The following is a 24160-nucleotide window of genomic DNA, read 5'->3' as shown; positions in this document are numbered from 1 at the left end:
GTGTGAAGACTATTCTTGGTACCAACTGCTCGCCCTTTTGGTTGCATTTACAATAGCTTTGTGACTTTCTAGGATTTTGTTTAGGCTTGGGCCTTTTTCAGTTATGCTTTCTATATAGCCTATCTCATTGTGGCAAGGTTGCCCTGAGGCAAGGTTGCCCTGAGGCAAGGTTGTCGTACCTCTTCAGTTTCCACTTTCTGTTTAGACTCCCTCACTGTGACCGGTTGCCGTAATTCTTTACCATTTTCTGCAAATCCATCGATTTGATCAATTCTTCTCCACACAACTTCTTCAGTCGGGTTGACTGCATTTTTCCGGCTAGTTTCAGTGTTCTCTCTGAGTGGTCTTGTGGCGGGCAACCTATAGCAAGGCTACAGTGTCACTGGCATAGGACAGACAATTAGTTATAGTTGGGTTGGAGTTCACACTAGACACTCTTACCTGGGCAGTGACATGTGGCAAGTGATATGGATGGTGGTCTAGTGGACACCGTAGCCAGATCACCACCACCGTAGTTTGGAGATAGGCTTAGTTGGATTGGGATATAGTGCTAGCCATTGGTGGCTCTTGAGGAGAGACATATGTGTGGTTGGTTCCAGTTGAGGGATAGGGGATCATCATCATCATCTACTTTGTGTTGTCGAGCGTCGTGAGTCTCGAGTCTTGAGTTCATGCACAGCACGTCTGCACAGCACGTCTACACCGTCCCTGCACATTGGGAGCCTGGACACCCCCATTGTACCCTTGAGTCTGGGCTTGGAGCTGAGTGTGCTGCCAAGCTAGAGTCTGTATGGTTCTTGGAGTTTATCGAGTTCCATTGAGTTCCGAGTTTGTTGTGCTTTGAGTCGTCGTTCCATTTTAGTGTGATGTTTTCTTTCTGTTGGAGTGAGGTTTCTTGCATACTGCACTGAGGAGCACCCACTGTAGAGAGAGCACGACACACTTTTCCCGCTACACCTAGCCACAATATGGTTGTGTTTAGATCCATAGTCACATGAAAATGCGTTTGGTCCCTTTGAAACGAAAGGGAACACGAAACATTTCGAAACAGACTCGAAACAGTGGGACGAAACGTGTTTCTCAAGTCCAAGAAAAGAAGGGTCCAATTTGCAAAATTCAAAACTAGCCATATAGTGTATAATGTGCAACATATTTTACCACTCATAAGACCATGTATATAGGATGTATCCACCTACTTGACTCCTAAATAGTAGGTTTCTTATATCCTCTAGAAATATATGTGTCTTGTATTATGTTTTATTTTGGCATTTTCGAAACGAAATGAAACAAAACGCCCCGAAACGATGAAACTCATGAAACATTTCTTGTAGATCTGCATCCTTTTTCGGGGTACATCATTAGGAAATGCTAGAGTGGATGCAAATGATTTTGGAGGCACGGCCTAGGGGTTTCATAGTCCTTTCGCTTTTGTGAGTTGCTACAATGGGTTTTTACAGCGTATGCTTTATATCAATCAGATACACAACGGACTTCGTGGCTTTGGCTACATTGCCTGATACTTAACGCTAAGTTAGCTACAACACTTAGGGGTTGATACGCGCAGTGATTAGTCTCCATCGTTTACGACTAGGACAGGGGTTGGACAAAGCTTTGTGCAAATCTGTGTAGATTTGATCACAATCGAGATAGCTACATTTCACCGCCTGATTAGAGTCTTTATCCCTAGATGTATCTTGTGGTTTGATTGGAATTTTTTCCGATGATCTCATTGTATATCTTTCAGGGTTTTTCCCATATTTCTTGTGTATGGACCTTTGGTCGATTTTATGTAATGCAAAGGGTCAAAGCCCCACTTTTATGAGAGAGAGAGAGAGAGAGAGAGAGAGAGAGAGAGAGAGAGAGAGAGAGAGAGAGAGAGAGAGAGAGAGAGAGAGAAATGAAATGTTATATTAACGTCTTCAAAAGGCCATAGTGACCTATGAGATCAGAAAGTTACAAGGTGGTGGATCTGATACAAAGTCAGAGTAACAAAATAACCTAACAAGAGTACAAAACAAAGATATATATTATGGGATTCTAGATTGGTCAATGTGAGCTAAGCCGAAAACTAAGCAAAAAAGGGCGGCTAGTTTGGATAGCTGAATCACAAAAGATCTAGCATCAATGTGAGCTAAGCCGAAAACTAAGCAAAAAAGGGCGGCTAGTTTGGATAGCTGAATCACAAAAGATCTAGCATCGGTCGTTGGCGAATCTCATCAATTTCCTCCATGGTTAGTAGTCTGACCGGGCGTCGTGCATGCCTGGCTAGCGTGCTCTGAATCTTTTGACGTAGCCTCCGTCGATGCTGTGTAGTCCTGTGCAGTCGTGGGCGCCTGGATTTCCCCAGTTCAATCGCTCGGTCAATCAGTGTCTCTGGTGTGAGACGGGGGTGAGCTTTGCTGTGGGAGTGGCTCTTGCGGATGTCCCGTGTCGGCTCTGAAGAAGTCTGTAATCCGTCTTTGAGAGTGGTTAGCCTCGCCATTCATCAGCCTCTCTCTGTGTCTGCGCAGCTCGAGCAAGAACAAACCCAGGCATCTTTGATCTTCGTATCCCATTACTCTTGAGAGTGGTCCAAAACCCTCTCTGAACAAGCAATGGAAGCGGCCTCGAATCTCATAGTAGACGGGGCAGCGGCATGTATAATGCAGCTCTGTCTCAGGTTCCATGTCACACAAGGGGCATGTCCTGGCCTCTGTTGGTACTCCGCTGTATCTCCCAGTTTCAATCCGCAGCTGGTGAGACGATGTGCGTAAGTGGCCAATAGCACACCGTATCCCATGAGACAGGTGGGTATCCATGTATCTGGGTCTCATCACAAAACCATCTTCCGTAAGTTGGAGAAGGTGGTCTTTGTAGAAAGCCATCTTCGTGCCCAGTTCTTGTGCTGGTTGTATCCATGTCCTCCTGGTGTCTAGCTGGGTCAGGTCTTGGCGGATGAGCTTGGTGATCTCCGACTGTGTAAGAATGAGAGATGGTGCATCCAATGAGTACTGGAATGGTGGCAGCCTGTCTATGCTGAACCCATGCGCCTGAAACCATGATGTCATCTCCCCATACCAGCATGTTGTATCTCCTTGTATGGCTAACTGTCGAGAGGACTCAAGTGCTATGCGAGCATATCTGTCTCTGGGAAGTTCCCATGTGCGGTTTATGAAGGAGATTGATCTGGTGAGCGCCTCTACCACTAGTGGGGGGGCCGCTAGCTGTGCTCGGATAATGGCCCGTGGTATTGATGCCTTGGCTCTATTGAGCCGTGAGATCATAGAGACGAGAGGTTTCTCCATGTTCCCCCATCCGTCTGAGCGACCCGGCCTCCCGTGGTGATCCAGTGAAGGTCCCCATATCTCAGCCCCATAGAGCAATGCTGAAGCCACCAAGGTGTCAAAGAGCTAGAGCTTCGTTCGGGGCTCCTGAAACTGAACCTGCGAACACATCCTCTCCAATCTACCCAATGCTGCGTGGGCTCTAGTAAGTCTAGTCTCTGTTGCTCTTTTGAGTGAGAATGTAGGTCCGCTAAAAGCCACTCCAAGGTAAGTGTAAGCGTCTGTGTACTCCACAGTCTCCTGGCCGTATGTGAATGTCGGTGCTGACCTCTTGATCCATTGTGGGGTGGTATTAAACACCATAACCTTGGTTTTGCCTAGGTTGACAGACAAACCACTTTCGTGGGCAAACGTATGCAAAGCATCCAATTGACGTTGCATTCCTTCTAGGGATTCGGAGATCAACACTATGTCATCAGCATATAACAAAAGTGGAATCTACCAGTCTCATTTCCCTCTTAATTAACAAGTCTTGAGTTCAACTCTCGCCAGATAGATCTTTGAGGTCTCTTGGGATAGTTTCCCATGACGTTAAAAATTCTCTTCTTCTGCTTCTTCTCAAGCTGGTGTGAAGATATCCGTATTTGACCAATGGCACACCGTAACCCATGAGATAGATGTGTATCCACATAGTTGAGACGAATCACAAACCCATCCCCTGTGAGTTGAAGAAGATGCTCTCTATAGAAATCCATCTTCGGGCCCAACTCCTGTGTCGGCTCTATCCATGTCCTCTTGGTGTCCAACTGGGTCAGGTCCTGGCAAATGAGTCTAGTAACCTCCACCTGTGTAAGAGACAACGATGGTGCATCAAGGGAGTACTGGAAGGGAGGCAAGCTTTCCATGCTGAAGGCATGTATCTAGAACCAGTTGATATTGTGCTAATTCTTTCTATCTTTTGTGGTGCGTATGCCCTATCGACTACCTCATTTTTGTGCTAATTTTTTCGATTAAATGCTTCTTATAGTGCTAGGCTTCATTATGGCCGAGTCTGCCCTTGATCTCCGGAGTCATGACAGAAACTCAGTACGGTGAACTTTGTGTTGATGTATGCTCTTGTGTGTGTGCGTGTGGTGTGTGTTGTGTTTGGGAGCATATGTTAGTATCTAGTTCTACACCCACTATTGGGCACTGACGACGTTAGTGGGGATGTCGTATTTAGTCAATACTATGCATGATGGAGCTGATGGTTATATTGTCTTGTGGGTGACTACCATGGGTCTATACCTTGCACTTTCCTTTAAGGGTGAATATGGGCTTATCCTGGATTCATCTAGGTATATTTTTTAGTCGTATAGCGGACATGCAGACTTCACATTGTGAAGTTTTCGTCTGAGTTACGACCAGTTGATATTGTGCTAATTCTTTCTATCTTTTGTGGTGCGTATGCCCTATCAACTACCTCATTTTTGTGCTAATTTTTTCGATTAACTGCTTCTTTTAGTGCTAGGCTTCATTATGGCCGAGTCTGCCCTTGATCTCCGAAGTCATGAAAAAAACTTAGTACGGTGAACTTTGTGTTGATGTATGCTCTTGTGCGTGTGCGTGTGGTGTGTGTTGTGTGTTGTGTTTGGGAGCATATGTTAGTATCTAGTTCTACACCCATTATTGGGCACTGACGACGTTAGTGGGGATGTCGTGGTATTTAGTCAATACTATGCATGATGGAGCTGATGGTTATATTGTCTTGTGGGTGACTACCATGGGTCTATACCTTGCACTTTCCTTTAAGGGTGAATCTAGGCTTATCCTGGATTCATCTAGGTATATGTATCTAGAATCAGGTTGACATTTGTGCATACCTCTGTCTCGAGTAGTATCCCATAAGCTGTGCATAAAGGAGACTGGTCTGGTAAGCGCCTCTATCTCCATAGGGGGGGGGTTGCTAACTCCGCTCTAATTATCTCGTGTGGCACGGAGGCCTTGGCTCTAATCAACCGAGAGATCATAGATACCAAGGGCCTCTCCATACCTCTCCACCCATCCTGACTCACAGAGGGTCCCCAAATTTGAACCCCATAGAGCATAGAGAGAGAAATGAAATGATATATTAACGTCTTCAAAAGGCCAAAATGACCTATGAGACCAAGCTGCTACAACATAGTGAATATGATACCATGTTCGGAATAAAAAAGAACTGAAACAAAAAATACAACTACTACAAACTGGGACTGCATGGATGTGCCTGCTAATACAAAGGGTGCCCAATACAATGTGGGGGGGGGGGGGGGGGGGATATATGGTAGAGATCCATCCTCATCTGCACTCTGGACGTCGAGAAAGTATGGCTCGAATCCTCTGCTGTAGTCTCCGCCTATACTGTGTAGCTCCTCTCCTCAATCGCGGTTGTCTAGGTCTCCCTAGTCCAATGCTCGGTCTATGAGACTGCCAGTAATGGTAGTATGAGTGCGGGCAGAGCTCTACAATGGTGGCTGCTCCTCTGGGTGTCCAATATCTAGTGTAAAGAAACCTGTAATCTGTCTTTGGGACTGTCTCTCTCCAGCTCTCCTCAGTAAAGTATCTCTATGCATGTGTGTAACTTAGGTAGATACAGTCCAAGACATCTCTGATCCTCATAACTCATCACCCTAGATGGAGGCCCAAAACCCTCTCTGAATAGACAATGAAAACGGCCTTGTATCTCATAGTACACTGTGCAATGGCATATGTAATGTAACTCTTGTCTCTGGCTCTAGATGACATAAGCGGCATATCCTGCTATCTGTTGGTATCCCTCTGAATCTACTAGTCTCAATCTCGAGCTGATGTGAGGATGTGCGTATCTGGCCAATGGCACAACGCAAACCATGAGAAAGATGTGTGTCCATATAGCTAGGTCGAATCACAAACCCATCCCCTGTGAGGTGGAGAAGATGCTCTCTATAGAAAGTCATCTTTGTTCCCAACTCCTGTACCGGCTCTATCCATGTCCTCCTCATGTCCAGCTGGATCAGATCTTGACGAATGAGTCTATTAATCTCCACTAGTGTCAGAGACATCAAGGGTTCCTGTAGAGAGTACTGAAAAGGAGGCAGCCTGTCCATGGTGAAGCCATGTGTCTGAAACATGATGTCATTTGTGCATACCAGCATTATGTATCCCCATGTAGAGCTAACTGTCTGGAGGACTCTAGGGCCAACCTGGCATATCTATCTCTGGTAGTATCCCATGGTTGTGTACAAAGGAGACCGATCTGGTAAGCGCCTCAATCTCCATAGGGGGGGCAGCTAACTCCGCTCGAATGATATCATGCGGTACGGAGGCCTTGGCTCTAATCAGCCGAGAGATCATAGATACCAAGGGCCTCTCCATACGTCTCCAGCCATCCTGGCCTACAGAAGGTCCCCAAACCTGCACCCCATATAGCATAGTGGAGGCAACCAAAGTATCAAAGAGCCATAACTTTGTCCTAGGTTCATGGAACTGGACTTGCGAACACATCCTCTCCAATCCTCCCAAAGCCGCATAAGCTCTGGTCAATCTAGTCTCTGCTGCTCTTCTCAAAGAAAATCTCGGCCCAGTAAAGATGCCCAGTGAATGGAGCATGGCCAGCTGCCACACTGATGTAGTGTGCCAGTGCTGAGTTGGGAAAATCCTCTAAAAATGCCCGACACAAAAAATCTCCAAAACTGGGAAAAACATGTGAAGGGGAAAAATGCCTGGTGCAAACCCTTTCTTTGCCTAGAATTCCTACTAGGAAGGTGAGAGGGTGGCCAACCCACACCCAAGGGCCCATGTGCAATTGGGAAAGCCTAGAAACAAGAGTGAAAGCACGTGGAAGGTGAACATAAAGCTCTAACGTACGATGGGTTGCATGTTTCATTTTATTATAGTACTGTGGATGTTGTGTGACAGCTTGCTGCTCTCACATCTACTTTTCTTCCCCTCAAGCACTTTGGAAAGTTGTTCATGCCATGATGTATACATGACGGAAACTTTGTTTTTGGATGCAAGCTTCTGTCATTTGGTGGATGAAGCTGCTTGCTGATTGCACGAAAAGCACACCAGCCTAAAGTCAAAGCTCTCCTTTGCCATTTTGGGCTTTGAGTTTCGTCCTTGTTTATATCTTTTGCCTTTATGGTGTTTTGTACAAGGATATGACATTTATGTTTACGTAAACGAACGTTCTTGTTTTTGTAAGTTGTGTTCTATTTGGGCTGAATTGTTGTGCTTGGCAGTGGAGCAGGCCTTCATGTGGGACATCCTGAAGGATACACAGCCACTGACATAGTTGCACGTTATAAGCGAATGCGGGGGTTTAACGTACTGCATCCAATGGGCTGGGATGCATTTGGGTTGCCTGCAGAACAATATGCTATTGAGGTGAGTATGACCCATCTTGCATCAGTATTTCAAGACACTCAAGTCTTTTAAAGTATGGAATATGCTCTAGATTTTAGTTCTTGGCAAGCTCAATATTAATTTGAATGACTCAATGCAATTACCTAATTCACTTATTGATGTCATGCTAGACAGGGACCCATCCAAGAATAACAACAAAATGTAACATCAGTCGCTTTCGCAAGCAGGTTTGGGAAGCTTAAACCCAAGAGTCTCATTCAATTCTTCCTGTTGTGGCAGGAACACACATCTCTAACAAAATCTTAGCCTTCAATCGCACTAGACATGTATAAAACCGTATATATATATATATATATATATATATATATATATATATCCTGAGACTCTCGTAGTTTTATGTACGCATACGTTTACTTATAACATATCGAATACCTTAACGTAAAAACATCCAATACATGCATTGAATTTGCACATGTTTGTATCATTGTGAACTATAGGAGGGGACGGATAGAGAAGCACTTTGAGAATATTCTTGCGTCTAGCAGATAAGAGTGTTGATATGTGATGTACACGGCATGATTGTCAAAAATAATGCTGGGGCTATCTGTTAGATCTAATGGTTGGGCATCTCATCTTTGTCACTGCCTTTGCTCATCTCAATCAACAGGCATATTGTTTGCTATTAAAAGACCTTTGTCTCATAACTTCCTTCTGGGTTGTGCAGTTGAAATCTTTAGGCTTTTCTTATGATTGGCAAAGAGAGATTTCAACAACGGAACCAGAATACTACAAATGGACACAGTGGATTTTTATTCAGCTCTTTAATAAAGGACTAGCATACCAGGTTTGTATCCAAATTCTTTTTTTAACTTCATCAGATGAAATCTTAACATTCACCCGAGAGGGGGTTTTGGTAGGCATTTCGTTCATTTATGTTTCCTGTAAAGTTAATCAACAGTGCATGGACTACTCATGTCAGTTTTTATGTATATTTATATTATCTCTGGTTTGTATAGTAAATGCTGAAATTGACCAGATTCAGAAGTTTTATAAAAGCTGTGAAGTGTCTCAAAAGGATCAGCAGAAAGTCTCTAGATTCAGGACAAGGAGTGCAGACACACACCGTTATTTGCTTGTATCACTAGTGGGAAATCTCAGAGCTAAAGAGAAGTGACAAAAAATAAGAATACAAAAAGGCACTCACTTCTTACATCGATGATTTGAAGAGGAGAGCCAACAGCTAGAAAGTGAGATGTCTCTCATGTCCGTGGAAAACTGTAAAGATTGCTGTAGGGATAATTTAAAGCTGCTAAAGGCTCCATGGCCACATCATTAAAAATAGGAGAATTCTGAGATTGTATATTGTATGGAGAAACTGTCAAAGTGCAGCAGATGGGATGAAGCAATGAGAGCACAAGTGGAGGAGAGAGGTGGGAAGAAAAGAGGAAAACGTAATGAAGAGAGAAGAGAGAAAATGGCACAAGCAGAGGGATAAAATGACTGTACATGATGCCTCGAAGGGGGCGTGCCTCTCCCCCACATATATGAGAGCACATGGCCTGCATGCGATGTTTTCATGACACGAGCTTTATACCAATACGAAACTTAACAAAATTTTGCGAAATGTTGTTCATCCAAAATGTGTTACATAATTCTTTGCCGTTAATGTTGGCTAAAATAATGTTTCGTATCAACTTTTTTGCATCGACTAGCGTGTCATTGGGTTTTGTATGAAAACTCTAGTGAATTTGTGCGGTATCAAGGGACATGGTATATATCACAATTTGGTGATGTGGCATTACCTGACATACTCAAAGAGGAAGACCTGGGCAAATCTGAGCCTGCTGGCCAGTGAAATATGGTGTGCTTTGCGGTGCAAAACGCAGGCTGTACACTGCAGATATCGATGTGGCAGGTGTACAGACTGATGATGTGACATTGACGTGGCGGGTGTATGGACTAATGACATGGCTGAGCGTAGGGAGTTACCTTCGTGGCACGTTTTTACACGGGAGTTTTTTGAGCCTCCAATTATAGCAGCAGTTGACTTTGTGAGCTTATGAGCATCCAACTGTTAAAGCAGAGCTTTTGAAGCTGTGTTTGGGAAATATGTGTCTCAGCTTACAATCGTACCGCTTTGAATATGGAAAATGCCGGTTGAGGGCAAGGGAAAAGGGAGAAAATGCTGCTCCTAAATCTCTCAAAATAAAGAAAAAAAAAAGTAGCTCAATTTTTCCAAGTTTCCTTTTGTAAAACACATGATTTTCCCGAACACTCTTTGTAAAGCATAACAGCAGTTGACTTTGCGATCGTCTGAGTTGTAAAAGCAGAGCTTTTGAAGCTCTTTGTAAAGCATAGCAAAGTGCCTATAAATATGTGCCCAGGGGGTGAGCCAAAGCACTAAGTTATATGAGTGGGCTCACACCGGCAGTTGTAACCAACGCCAACGATTAAAAAGCACTCTAACTCCGACCCACATGTAAAAGAGGAGAGTGGGGTAGGGATCTCTACATTGTCATATGTTACTTCCCTCCTAGCACATCTCATTATGCTTCCCCTAAGGGACAATCACCATACATGATACTAGATGAGGATATTTGGGAGTTCTCGAAGGATGGATATGTCATCCTACTTGGGGATTTCAAAGCTAGGACAACATGTCATCAGGTATCTTTCTTTGACACTTCCGAGGAGATGTTGAGGGAGCTAGACTCCAGAAAGCTGGGGCTCTCCACGACCTCATAGGATGCTGAGGAATTTACAGAGTATGGGAGATATTTGATTGAGATGGGCACAACACATGGATTGGCTATTTTGAATGGCCTTTGTAGATACTCCGGTTCAAGCAACTTCACTTGCTTCCCTCATAGACATGGTGCTAGCACTATGGATTATGTTTTGGCTCCCACATCACTTATGCCATGCATTCAGGACTTATCAATCTCGCCCACATCTATTGGAGTGGATGTAGATCATGCTCAAATAGCTTTTGCAATAGATTTTACTTACACTATTGGTGGCTTTCATCATGTAGCACATCACCCATCCAAGATACCACTTTTGCAGAGAGAGAGATGGAGTGCATATAGTAGAGCTATATAATCTACTAACAGGGGATAATCCACATAGACCCTTCTCAGAGCTCCCACAACAGCAGTCACAACTTTTCTCCACTCTTAGCCAAGTGGGAGACCACGGTCCGGGAGCATGCCTCATAATAGTTGGTATGATAATGAGTGTGAAGAGACAAGAGCCCGACTAAAAAGAGAGATGACACATGGGCACTCGCATATACTCTTCCGCCACCTTCTTCGGCGAAAGATGAGAGCTTTCATAGCTGAGCTTGAGAGAGATATTTATCAGATACTCTTGAGCCAAGACTCTATGGAGGCTTGGTGACTCTTTAGAGAGCACTCACCCTCTCCAATCATTACTTCTATAGAGACATGGACACAATATGCATCCTCTCTATATACAGAAGCAGAGCAGTTAACATTGCCGGACCCGCCGGAGCCGTGTCCTCCCACTTCTACTTTTTTCACACCAGAGATGGTGAGGCCAGCCATTGACAAATTGAACAGAGGGAGGGCACAAGATCATGATGGTATAGTGCTAGAGCATTTCATACATGCTAGGGATCATATTGATGGTTTGTTGGCCTTCATGTTCAACAAGGCCATGTGTGAGGGGTTTCCTAAGACTTGGAGTACATCTATGATTTCACCACTATGCAAGTCTAGAGATCCGACCTTATCGACTAACTATCGCACTATCATGATTGGCCACTCATTGGCCAAGTTATATGCATCTACACTTGAGCATGAGTTGAGCAGATGGGCACAAAGAGAGGGAGTATGAGCTTCAAGACAGGCTGGATTCAGCAAGGTATTCTCTACACTTGATTGTATCTTCATGCTTAGAGCAATCATTGAGGAGGGCAAAGCACATGTAAGAAGGATTTATTGTAGTTTTGTGGATTTGTGTAAAGCCTTTGACAGAGTCTCGAGAGCCGGGTTGTTACAATGACTACATGACTTGGGAGTCCCACAGGAGCTTGTATGGGGTATTATGGCACTATATGAGACAGTTATCGGGAGAGTATGGACCACACGCACACACACACGCACACACACGCACGTGCACGCGCGTGCACACACACACACACACACACACACACACACACACACACACGTGCACGCGCGCGCACGCGCACACACACACACACACACACAGAAATGAAATGAAATGTTATATTAAACGTCTTCAAAAGGCCAAAATGACCTATGAAACCCAAAACGTTAGATCTCAGGAGAATCTGATAAAGTGTCGGGAAGAAACTAGAGAAAGCAAGATCTTTTTACGTCTATTGGAGGCCGAAGTCAGCCTATGAGACAAACCAAATGAGTCATGACAGAAACTCAGTACGTTGAACTTTGTGTTGATGTATGCTCATGTGTGTGCGCGTGTGTCGTGTGTTGTGTTGGGGAGCATATGTTAGTACCTAGTTCTACACCCACTATTGGGCACTGACGACGTTAGTGGGGATGTCGTGGTATTTAGTCAATACTATGCATGATGAAGCTGATGGTTATATTGTCTTGTGGGTGACTACCATGGGTCTATACCTTGTACTTTCCTTCAAGGGTGAATCTGGGCTAATCCTGGATTCATCTAGGTATATCTTTTAGTCGTATTGCGGACATGCATACTTCATATCGTGAAGTTTTCGTCCGAGTTACGACGAGTTGATATTGTGCTAATTCTTTCTATCTTTTGTGGTGCGTATGCCCTATCAACTACCTCATTTTTGTGCTAATTTTTCTGATTTAATGCTTCTTTTAGTGCTAGGCTTCATTATGGCTGAGTCTGCCCTTGATCTCCGGAGTCATGACAGAAACTTAGTACGTTGAACTTTGTGTTGATGTATGCTCATGTGTGTGTGTGTGTGTTGTGTCACAAAAATACGGAAGCGTAAACTGACGTTTAATTGCACTTCAAATACTCAAGAGAATTAGAGGGAGAGAGAAAACTTGACACTCCATTGGGGACCAGAAGATGGGCAGGTCCTCCCCCATAAAGAGAATATCTTTATTACTAAGGGAGAATCTTTACAAGCACAGGAACGGGGCGTACGCCCGTCCTCTATTCTTTCTTTTGTTCTGTTCTGACTACTGACTGAGAAAGTGTTTCCGTTTTCTTTCTGCTTAGGGGATTTCCCCTCTTCTGCGAGACTGGTTGGAAGCTCTTGAAAAGAGAGTCTATCTTCCAAAACAGCTCATCGGAAGCTCTCACAGAGGAGAGTCCATCTTCCGTTATGTGTTGCCTTCATGCTCATTCATTCATGCATCGAACACAAAAGCGAAACAAGCAAAATGCACACGCACATGCTTGCTGTAATTTTCTGCACATAACCTGAAATTCTTACCTATGCACACCCCTACGCCGAAACAGAGGTCTTCTTTGCGATGGAATCGCGCCAAACTTGATGTAGACTTAGGATAAGGAGAGAGGAGAGAATTTCTATGGCTGATCTGCTGAAAACAGCCCTAATCGAGGTGATTAGGGGCTGAAAACAGAGAATTACAGCAACCGCACTCTGCTAAGAGAGCGTCTACGGTAGCTTCTCGCGATGAAACTTCACCAGAAGGTGTCTATGACTGTGAGATCCCTTGTTCTTGACAATGGGAGCACAAGGCTACCACATATGTCGCAAGGGGCTGCTCTCAAGCTTCAATGGAGGGCTCCACCGCGTAGAGCACGCTCACATTAGGGAGGGTAGGTGCACTGCCAGCCCTGAAAATGGGTGAGGAGGGGCTCCTAAATAGCCATCAGGGAGAGGGGGCGCTAGGAAGAGAGAGAGGGTGAGAGTGAGAGTGAAAGAGAGTTAGTTTGCATTGGTAAGTGTGCCACTTGGCACACTTACTTAATAACTTAAAAAACCCCTCAACTTTCACTTTTAAAAATCCCTAGGCTATTAATGAGATGTGCAAATTAACTCACAATTGCACACACAGATGCTACTAATGAAATTGTTCGCTGCTTCCCAGCGCAATGCTGTACCGACACTGCTCTGGCATTACCTGTTCGCACTTGTCCGGCCATTTGGTCCGGCATAGACAATTTAAAAATACATTAATTGACTTATCCTAAGGCCGTAAAGTGATTCAGGCCTTAGGATTATTATTCTAAGGACCCCATCTCATTCCTGTGCTTGCACTAGCGCGCGTATCTTTCTGAGCCTAAAATCTGAGGCTACTGCTTACCCCTTTCTGAAGACCCGATTTCCCAATCACTAGGGCTTCAGGGTAATTTCTGCTAAGGTCCCTCTGAGGTGTTGTGGCCCGCATTTAGGCTCACCTGAGGCCTTAGAACTGCTAGGTCTATTCTGGTGTATGTAACAAACTGCTGACGTGTCAAAGCCTAAAGAATGGAGCCAACTTACAGATGCCGGCCGAGGGGCCTAAACCCTAAGAAGAACAAGCAACAGAAGAAGTGTCACAAAGTGATGACGTGGTTGGCCGAGTGCAGAAAACCCTAACCCTAATTTTTGCCAAAAACCCTAATTGCTGAAACCCTAATTCTGGAAACCCTAACTGCTGAAACCCTAATGCTGGAAACCCTAACCCTAAAACTTGCAAACCCTAATTCTGAAAACCCTAACCCTAAAAACCTGCAAACCCTAATTTCTGCAAGAAACCCTAACCCTAACCCTAAGGCAGCAGACAAATTCCGAAAATTGCGCTGACATGATGACGTGGCAGGCTGTACGGATTTCCGTAAATTGCGTTGGTAGCTTTTGGCATTGCTTTTTGGCCAGAAACTTTTGAGTTTGAAAACTTTTCATGTAAACTGCTTTTTGGACCAGAAGCTTTTGATTTTGAAAGCTTTTCATGTAAACTGCTTTTTGGGCCAAGGGCCTTTAAATATGAGGCTAGGGCTCATTCTCTGGCATGCTTCCTGGAGAAGGTGCAGAGTCTGGAGTACCGGCTTGTACTTTGATGATGCAATATAAAGAAATACCGAAAGGGGCGCCAAGGTTTGGGGCCAATACTCTCTGGGGTGGAATTTCGCCACTCCGTGTCGCGTGTCGTCTCTCTCTTTCAGTTCAGTTGTTATTGAAGTGCTAAAAGTCTACTGAGTCTGTTCTTTTCTATTGGCACGTGGTGCCCGCCTTGTGACAGTGTACACACAACTAATTAGATGATTTTGTTCTCGTAAATAAATTAATTATTTACAAAGTCTGACTTAGTTACATGTTGTGTGTTGTGTTGGGGAGCATATGTTAGTACCTAGTTCTACACCCACTATTGGGCACTGACGACGTTAGTGGGGATGTCGTGGTATTTAGTCGATACTATGCATGATGAAGCTGATGGTTATATTGTCTTGTGGGTGACTACCATGGGTCTATACCTTGCACTTTCCTTTTAAGGGTGAATCTGGGCTTATCCTGGATTCATCTAGGTATATATATGTGGGTGTGTGTCCTCCATCTATCAGGAAAGGACAAAAGTAGAAAGTAGCAGAATGTGGTCATGTGGTAGGGGGTGATCCATGGGAGGCTAGGCTACAAAATACATGGTATATGAGGGGCGAGGTGGGGGTGCACACAGAGAAATGAAATGATACATTAACGTCATGACCTATGAGACCAAACCGTTACAAACTGGAGAATCTGATACCATGTTGGGGTACAAAAAAAGATGGATACTAAATTGAAACTAGAGGTGCTATTGATTGGAAATGTGTACGGTGTGTATGATCACTGATACTGTGTGTGCCCAATACAAGAGGGTGGTATGATGGGCGATGAGTCCATCCTCATATGCACTCTAGATGTCGAGCTAGTATGGCTCGAATCCTTTGCTGTAATCTCCGTGGATACTGTGAAGCTTCTCTCCTTAATCGTAGGCGTCTCAAACTCCCTAGCTCCGCGAGACGCCTCTAGCTCCGATGCTCGATCAATGAGAGTACCCCAAGTGTGAGTATGAACTGAGCTTTGCACTGGTGGCTCCTCCTCTAATGTCCAATGTCTGGTGTGAAGAAATCAGTAATCTGTCTTCGGGATTGTCTCTCTCAAGATCTCCTCACTCCTGATCCTCTGCTACTATGCTTATTACGAGCCACTTCTCTCATAGCAGCTACGGTACGGGACGGAACGTTTTCTACGCGGTGTACAATACGCGTACTAAACATATTTTTGAGAATAAAAAATAAAATACGTCAACTTTTTTAGTTATGATACTTTAATAAGGAAAATGAAGCGATTCATGGACCTTCTCAATGACTCTTCAATATTTAACCATAGAACACATAAACAAGCACCATGAAGCTCTAAAACACAATTGATCAACTAGGAAAAGACATACGTTTTGAGCAAAAAAACGTTAGAATAGAAAACGTTATGAAACGCATTGTACGTTACAATACGGAACGTCGTGTATTCTAAATAAAATACGCGTATTTTAGATGCTATGACTTCTCTACATGTGCTCTCCCATCTATATCCAAGTGTGCTCTTTGGGCTCTGATGCGTGTCTCTAAATAGAGAATGATATCTCCCTCTGAAGAAATTCTCGAAGGCTCCGACATCCAATCGTAACGAGCCGTTGCAATTCCGTACCGCAAGCTTTAGGTTGGTCCCATAGGTCACGCACTGTCATGCGGTGCGTTTGTCAAGTACTATCACTTTACCTCTATAACTTTAGCACCCTCTCAATATTTATTTTGGCGTTAGGTATTTATTTTTCCATCTGTCAAACTCTCGGTAGGGCTATTTGCTAAGGTGACTATAGTAGTATACCTAGCCCCCATCGTAATATCATCAATTCATTGGCAAGGTTGGTTGGTTCAACAATCTCTCTCTCTCTCTCTCTCTCTCTCTCTCTCTCTCTCTCTCTCTCGTCTTCTCTCTACACTTCCGCATCGTTGACTTGGACATGGTATTAAAGCTTTGTGCTCGTTGATTACAAGAGAGACGATCAGCACCCATGGAGAAGAGGAGCAACAGTGGTCGAGCTTGGCGGCGCGTGCATTTGTGAACACTCCCATTCGGTTCCATTCGTTTGCTGCGTTTTTGGGTGTTTTTTAAAACGTAATTGGCCTTGGTGCGTTTTTGGTTGCATATCGATAGGCAATGATGACAAGGCGGGGACCGGCAAATTCCGAGGCGGTTTGAAACGCTATCGCAAGGCTTGGGAGGCAAGATGGGGCAGCGATTTTGGCTATGTTTTGAGCCACCGGCTGTGAAAAAATTGGAGTGCGTCCGAGTTGAGATGCCGAGGAAGGTTGAGCCTTGAAAGCCTTCTTGTGAAGGAGTTTTGAGACGCCTTGGCTGTCACAAAAATACGGAAGCGAAACTTGACTGTTAAATGCAATTTATATACTCAAGAGACTTTGGAGAGAAAGAGAGAAAGCTTGACACATCATTGGGGCGCTTGACACATCATTGGGGACCAGAAGACGGGCTGGTCCCCCCCATAAAGAGAATATCTTTATTACTAAGGGAGAATCTTTACAAGCACAGGAACGGGGGAAAAGCCCGTCCTCTATTCTTTCTTCTCCTTTTTCTTCTTCTAACTGAGAGAGTAGGAGAACTGCTCTCTAACTACTGAGAGGATTTTTCCTCTTCTGTGAGATTTTGGGAAGCTTTCGTAGGCGAGGGTCTACCTTCCACAAAACTCATCGGAAGCTCTCATAAATGAGAGTCTATCTTCCGCTAATTGTGTCTCTTTGGACATAATCATTCCTGCAGTCAACCCACGAAAGAAACATGCAAAAGACACGCACACATGCTTGCTGTAATTTTCTGCACATAACCAGAAATTAATTGTTACCTGAGCGCGTTCCAATGCCGAAATGGAGGTCCTTTTCGCGACGGAAACGCTCCAAACTTTGTGTATGTGTAGAGTAGGTAGAGAGGAATAAGATTCTATTAAAGCTTTGCTGAAATGCACCCTAATACAGGTGATTAGGGGCTGAAAACAGAGAATTTGCAGCAGCTAGACGAGAGAGAAAGAGAGTTTTCTACTACTTTACACGATGAAACTTCTCCCACAGCTGCCTACAACCATGAGAGGCCTTGTTCTAGGTGATGGGTGCTCAGAGGCTCCACATACACCACAAGGTGCTGCTCTCAAGCTTCAATGGAGAGCTTCACTGCATAGAGGATGTTCAACTTAGGGGGGGTAGTGCACTGCCAACCTGGCAAGAGGGGGAGGGGCTGCTCTCATATAGCCAGCCAAAAGAGGAGGCGCTAGCATGAAGAGAGAGAGAGAGAGAGAGAGAGAGAGAGAGAGAGAGAGAGAGAGAGAGAGAGAGAGAGATTGCATGGGTAAGTGTGCCACTTGGCACACTTCCTTAATAAATTAAAAACCATTCAAATTTTGACTTTAAAAGTCCTATGCTAATTAATGAAATGTGCAATTAAGTGCACAACTGCACACATAGATGCAACCAATGAAAATGTTAGCTACTCCCCAGCGCAATGCCGTACCAGCACTTCTTTGGCATTACCTGTTCACACTTGTCAGGCCATTTGGTCCAACATAGACAATTTAAAATAATTTAATTGACTTATTCTAAGGCCGTAAAAATAATTCAGGCCTTAGGATTACTCTTGTTCTAAAGACCCCATCTCATTCCTGTGCTTGCACTAGCGCGCGTAATTTTCTGAGCGTGAAATCTGAGGCTACTATCTACCCCTTCATTGAAGACCCGATTTCCCAATCACTAGGGCTTTAGGATATTTTTTGCTAGGGTCTCCCTGAGGTGTTCTGGTCCAAACTTGGGCGCACCTGAGGCCCTAGAAACTGCTAGATCTATTGTGATGTGTACACAACTAATTAGATAATTCTTTTCTTGTAAATATATTAATTATTTACAAAGTCTGACATAGTTACATCCCTCTTGGTTCTAAACAGTTGACCTCAACTGTAGAGCGTCAACATAACTGTGCAAGATGTCTGGATAGTCCTTGAGATCGGACTCAGTCATCCACTTTGCATCTAAAGACTTTGGTTGTCTCTTAGAGTGGTGTATTATCTGTTCATGTTGAAGGATTTCCTTAGTCTCTTCGACTTCTGGAGGATCTTTTTGTACTGGCGCCACTGGAGGAGGTCCAACATACGGTCGGAGGAGACTTACATGAAAGCATTATGGATGCGCCAGTGAGAAGGCAAGTCCAATCTAAAAGTCACGTCTTGACTTGTTTTGTAATTTTGAAAGGGCCATAAAATCTATGGGAAAGTTTGACAACTTTCCCTTTTTCGACCTGCTTTTTCAATCTAGCTTTCTCAAACCGAAGCAGGACATATGGTCCTTTTTCAAGATTGAGATTCCTTCTGTGCTTGTCTGCTTTTCTCTTCTGTTGCTCTTAAGTTCGTAGAATCGCTTGCTTTACTTGTTGATAGGCAATATCAATATTGCGCACAAATTCATATGCAATGAAGATGTTTTCTTTGGTAACCATAATAGGAAGAAAGAGTGGCTTCCCATAAATAATTTCAAAGGGAGCTTTACCAGTTGAGGAATATATGGTATTATTATATGCAAACTCAACTATCGGTAAGTACTGTTCCCATTCGGACTGTCGTTTCGAAACATAGCACTTGAGGAGGTCTAAAACAGTGGCATTAGTGATTTCGCTTTGACCATCTGTTTGAGGATGATAAGCTGATGAAAAATCAAGCTTAGTACCCAAGTTTTCGAACAATGCCTGCCAAAATAGACTAGTCATGCGAGGATCTCTATCGCTGACAATAGTCTTTGGCAATCCATGGTGTTTAAAAATCTAAGCTAGAAATATTCTAGCCATGTGATCAGCTTTGATCGTCTTCTTTACTGGAAGGAAATGTGCTTGCTTACTGAATGTGTCTACTATAGTCCAGATTGCATCATTTCCATTCTTGGATCTAGGAAGATCCGTAATAAAATCCATGGCAATACTTTCCCATGGCGTGTTAGGCACAGGGAGTGGCTGAAGCTTGCCATAAACTTTATGTCTGTCATATTTTACTTTTTGGCAGACTAAACACTCACGTACATGTTTTTCAATGTCCGCATGGAGTGTTGGCCAAAAGAAATACCTTTCGAGGGCACTAGTGGTAGTAGCAATTCCCCGATGCCCCGCATAAGGAGAATTATGTGCTTCATCCATCACCTTCTGTCGTAAGGGCTGAGCTATGCATATTGCTTGTTGATGATAGAGCGTATTATCCCTAATGGAATAAGGTGGCCTCGAGTGACCAGCTTGAAGATCTGACCACATTGTAGTGAAGTCCGGATCTTGAGGATACATCTCACTGAGAGATTCTAGTTCCTCATGATAAATTGTTGTTAGTGCATTGATCTTTGGACGCCTGGAGAGAGCATCTGCAACTGCATTCTTTGTTCCAGAAGTGTGTAAACTCTGAAAGTGGAACATTGAAAGAAAGTTGGCCCATCTCATCTACTTTTCTGATAACTTTCTCTGTGTGAGAAAGTAGCGAAGACTTTGATGATCTGTCTTGATAATAAAATCAGCTCCTAACAGATAGTGTTTCCAAATGGAAAAGAGCATGAATTACTGCCATTAGCTCTTTCTCGTATATAGAAACATGCAGCTCTGCATCTTTAAGGCGCCGACTTTCGTAGTCGGCACCTTAGCCTACGAAAGGCGCCGACTTTCGTAGGCTATGGCGTGACCCTCTTGGTTCAAAACTGCTCCTACACAATCTCCAGATGCATCGCAGTATACCTCGAAAGGTTTGCGCAGATCAGGGACGGTGAGAACAGGTCCGTGACTGAGTAGATACTTAAGCTTTTCAAAAGCTTGTTTTTGTCCAGACCCCCAATGGAATGGAATCCGCTTCTTTGTCAAATCATGTAGGGGACCTGCTATAGCGGCAAAGGCTCGAATGAAACGCCGATAATAGAAACAGAGGCCAAGGAAACTTCGTACATCATGTGCTGTAGTTGGCGTAGGCCATTTTCTAACTGCTTAAATCTTATCAGGGTCCATTCTCACCTGGTTGTGAGATACTATATGGCCCAAATAGTGGAATTCTTTTAAAAAGAACTCACTCTTCCTAGCATTCGCAAATAATTTGTTTTTGCGTAATTCTTCAAACACTAATGCGAGATGCTTATAGTGTTCGTCTTCGGTCTCTGAAAAGATTAAGACGTCATCATAGAAAACGCTTGTAAAGCTTCTATGTGAGTGGAAGATTCTATCCATCATTCTGTTGAATGTAGCTGGTGCATTAGTGAGTCCAAAAGGCATCACTAGGAATTCATACAACCCGAAGGTTGTTCTAATTGAAGTCTTATGCACATCCTGAGGAGCTATGCGGATTTGATGATAACCGCTCTTCAAGTCTATAAGACTAAAGACACTGGCTCCTTGTAATTTATCAAGAATGTCGTCAATCCGAGGGATTGGAAATCGATTCTTGATTGTGATCTTGTTTAGAGATCTATAGTCTATGCACATGCGGAATGTGCCATCCTTTTTCTGTACTAGCAAGACAGGTGAACAATATGGAGAAGTAATAGGCCTTATTAAGCCCTTCTCCAAAAGTTCGTTAACTTGCTTGAGAATTTCCTCTTGCTGCATTAGACTAACTCGATAAGTGGGCTGATTTGGAGGATAACTTCTTGGGATCAAATTAATTGTATGATCCTCATGTCGAGGAGGTGGGAGTTTATTTGGAAGTTCACTGCAAAACAATCTTTAAAACTTTCTAATAACTTAAGTCTTTTTTGCTCTAAAGAGGAAGAAAGTTGTGAAGCAGGCAAATCTCTCTCTCTTGCAAAAATCAAGTATGTGGAAACACACTTCTTCATTACTTTCTTGATTGCAATGTGATTGGCGATAGGAATACGCCAATCACCTGCATCTGCAAGTACAAGATATTCCTTTCCTTTATGATCAAAGGATAAAGTTTTCTGAACATAGTCAAGAATGGGATGCATCTTGTAGTGCCAAGGCATTCCCAAGATAACATCACACCCTTCAAGTGAAGCTAGTAAGAAAGACTCTTGATCTTTGTAGCTGTCGACCTTTAAATTCAGCTTCCCTATGATTGGAGTAGAGCTAGAGTTCTGCCCTTTGAAAGCAGATTGTGCTTGAATAGAAACTCCAAAACGATTGGGCTGTAAATTCAGGTCATCGGCTAGCTTTGTAGAGATAAAGTTGTCTAACCTGCCAGGGTTAAACAGAATAAGAGCGCGTTGGTTGTTGATGCTACCCCATGCTTTGAGAAGAGCTCTTTCTTTTCCATCCTTGGTTGTATTCCCCTGTACATCTGGGACTGCATTAGAAGAGGGTGGCTGCGGAGTTTTGGTAGGACAATCACCCTTCATATGTCCGATTTGTCCACACTTGCAGCATCTTCCTTCGCTGATGTAGGTTCTCAGTTCAGCAGGAGAGAGATATTTCCCTTTCTTGAGCTGATTTGGCTTTGCTTCTGCATCGGAGGCGGTTCTTTTCTTCTTTTGAGAAGAAGAAGTAGAGGTAGGCTGCTCATGGAGATCCTTCTGCTTGGCATGATAGGTGCTTTGCTCCATCTTCCTGGGAGTACCCTTGTCATGTATTCCATCAGTTATGCGAGCTGATTCCATAAGTATCTGCAAGTTACCCCAAGGGTAAAGCTTCATAGCCTTTTGCAAGGCTTCATGCTGCTTCAAACTTGCGTATCTTTTCCGAATCGTCAATCTTCTTGAATGGAGTGACTTTCAAGAGAACGTCCCAAAACCTATCCACATAGCGTGGAACAGTTTCGTTCTCTGATTGTGAGAGTCGATCCCATTCTTTCTTTACCTCTTCCTCATAGTCTGGAGGAAGGAACTGTGCGTAGAACTCCTTGAAAACAGTCCAATCTTGGGGTTTGCGATTTTCTAAGATCAGAGTTAACCACCAACTGCTGGCGGTGCCTTTCAGGTACATACGGACATGGCGAAGCTTGGATCTTTCTTTAAAGTTCCCTTCTGTAAATGCAACTTCAAATTGGCAGATGAAAGCCAAAGCTTTGTCATTATCATGCCGTCCATTGTAAATGTCGAATTTGACATCTTTGTTTCCTGACTTGAATGTTTTCTGCCTGTGGTGCTTCCTCTTATGGTGGTCCTTCTTTCTATGCTTAGACTCCTTGTGGACAGGAGTCCTTTCCCTTGAATGCACTTCTTGCTGCGATGGATCGTCAAGAAACATGTCTTTTGGAGCGACTATGTCATCCAGATCCTTCATGAAAGAAAACTGAGGAGAATCAGGAGGATCCTGCTCTTGAACCTTTGGATTAAACCGCACATGACGTTCTGGAGGTTTCCTCCGCCACTCGTGCATGCGGGAGGTTGCAATTAAAGGATCTTTCCTTGGTTCTGGCGCCTTTGGGTTCTGCGGGATTTCTCCCGATCCCATCGGCACTTTCTCCTTCCCTTTCTCAAGAGTATGGAGAATCTTTTTGGACTTCTGCATGGGAGAGAGCTTTTTGCAACTCTACCACCTGCTGTTGAAGGAGAGAGAACTCTATCTCGCGTCCTCCCATTTCTGCAGTCTGCCAAGAGTCGTCAATCCCTTAAGGAAGAGAGAGATGAACTTGCTCTGATACCACTGTCACAAAAATACGGAAGCGAAAACTGATTGTTAAATGCAATTTATATACTCAAGAGACTTTGGAGAGAAAGAGAGAAATCTTGACACATCATTGGGGACCAGAAGATGGGCTGGTCCCCCCCCATAAAGAGAATATCTTTATTACTAAGGGAGAATCTTTACAAGCACAGGAACGGGGGAAAAGCCCGTCCTCTATTCTTTCTTGTCCTTTTTCTTCTTCTGACTGAGAGAGTAGGAGAACTGCTCTCTAACTACTGAGAGGATTTTTCCTCTTCTGTGAGATTTTGGGAAGCTCTCGTAGGCGAGGGTCTACCTTCCACAAAACTCATCGGAAGCTCTCATAAATGAGAGTCTATCTTCCGCTAATTGTGTCTCTTTGGACATAATCATTCCTGCAGTCAACCCACGAAAGAAACATGCAAAAGACACGCACACATGCTTGCTGTAATTTTCTGCACATAACCAGAAATTAATTGTTACCTGAGCGCGTTCCAATGCCGAAATGGAGGTCCTTTTCGCGACGGAAACGCTCCAAACTTTGTGTATGTGTAGAGTAGGTAGAGAGGAATAAGATTCTATTAAAGCTTTGCTGAAATGCACCCTAATACAGGTGATTAGGGGCTGAAAACAGAGAATTTGCAGCAGCTAGACGAGAGAGAAAGAGAGTTTTCTACTACTTTACACGATGAAACTTCTCCCACAGCTGCCTACAACCATGAGAGGCCTTGTTCTAGGTGATGGGTGCTCAGAGGCTCCACATACACCGCAAGATGCTGCTCTCAAGCTTCAATGGAGAGCTTCACTGCATAGAGGATGTTCAACTTAGGGGGGGTAGTGCACTGCCAACCTGGCAAGAGGGGGAGGGGCTGCTCTCATATAGCCAGCCAGAAGAGGAGGCGCTAGCATGGAGAGAGAGAGAGAGAGAGAGAGAGAGAGAGAGAGA

At 43.9% G+C, this 24160-nt stretch overlaps 1 protein-coding gene across 2 annotated transcripts in view; it reads left to right on the top strand.

The window, feature by feature from the left end:
* Positions 1-24160, top strand: part of EMB2369 (tRNA synthetase class I (I, L, M and V) family protein) — a 142406-nt gene that overhangs the window by 5047 nt on the left and 113199 nt on the right. For both annotated transcript variants that reach the window (XM_086518137.1, XM_086518138.1), the window contains exons 2-4: positions 7502-7646; positions 7796-7852; positions 8350-8469. In XM_086518137.1, coding sequence (XP_086374263.1) covers positions 7502-7646; positions 7796-7852; positions 8350-8469 — 322 coding nt within the window. The remainder of the gene's footprint in view (positions 1-7501; positions 7647-7795; positions 7853-8349; positions 8470-24160) is intronic.

Source organism: Adiantum capillus-veneris, chromosome 8 (assembly GCF_014529385.1).
Source record: "Adiantum capillus-veneris isolate H3 chromosome 8, ASM1452938v2, whole genome shotgun sequence".
Lineage (NCBI taxonomy): Eukaryota > Viridiplantae > Streptophyta > Polypodiopsida > Polypodiales > Pteridaceae > Adiantum > Adiantum capillus-veneris.
This window is presented reverse-complemented; position numbering and strand designations above follow the sequence as displayed.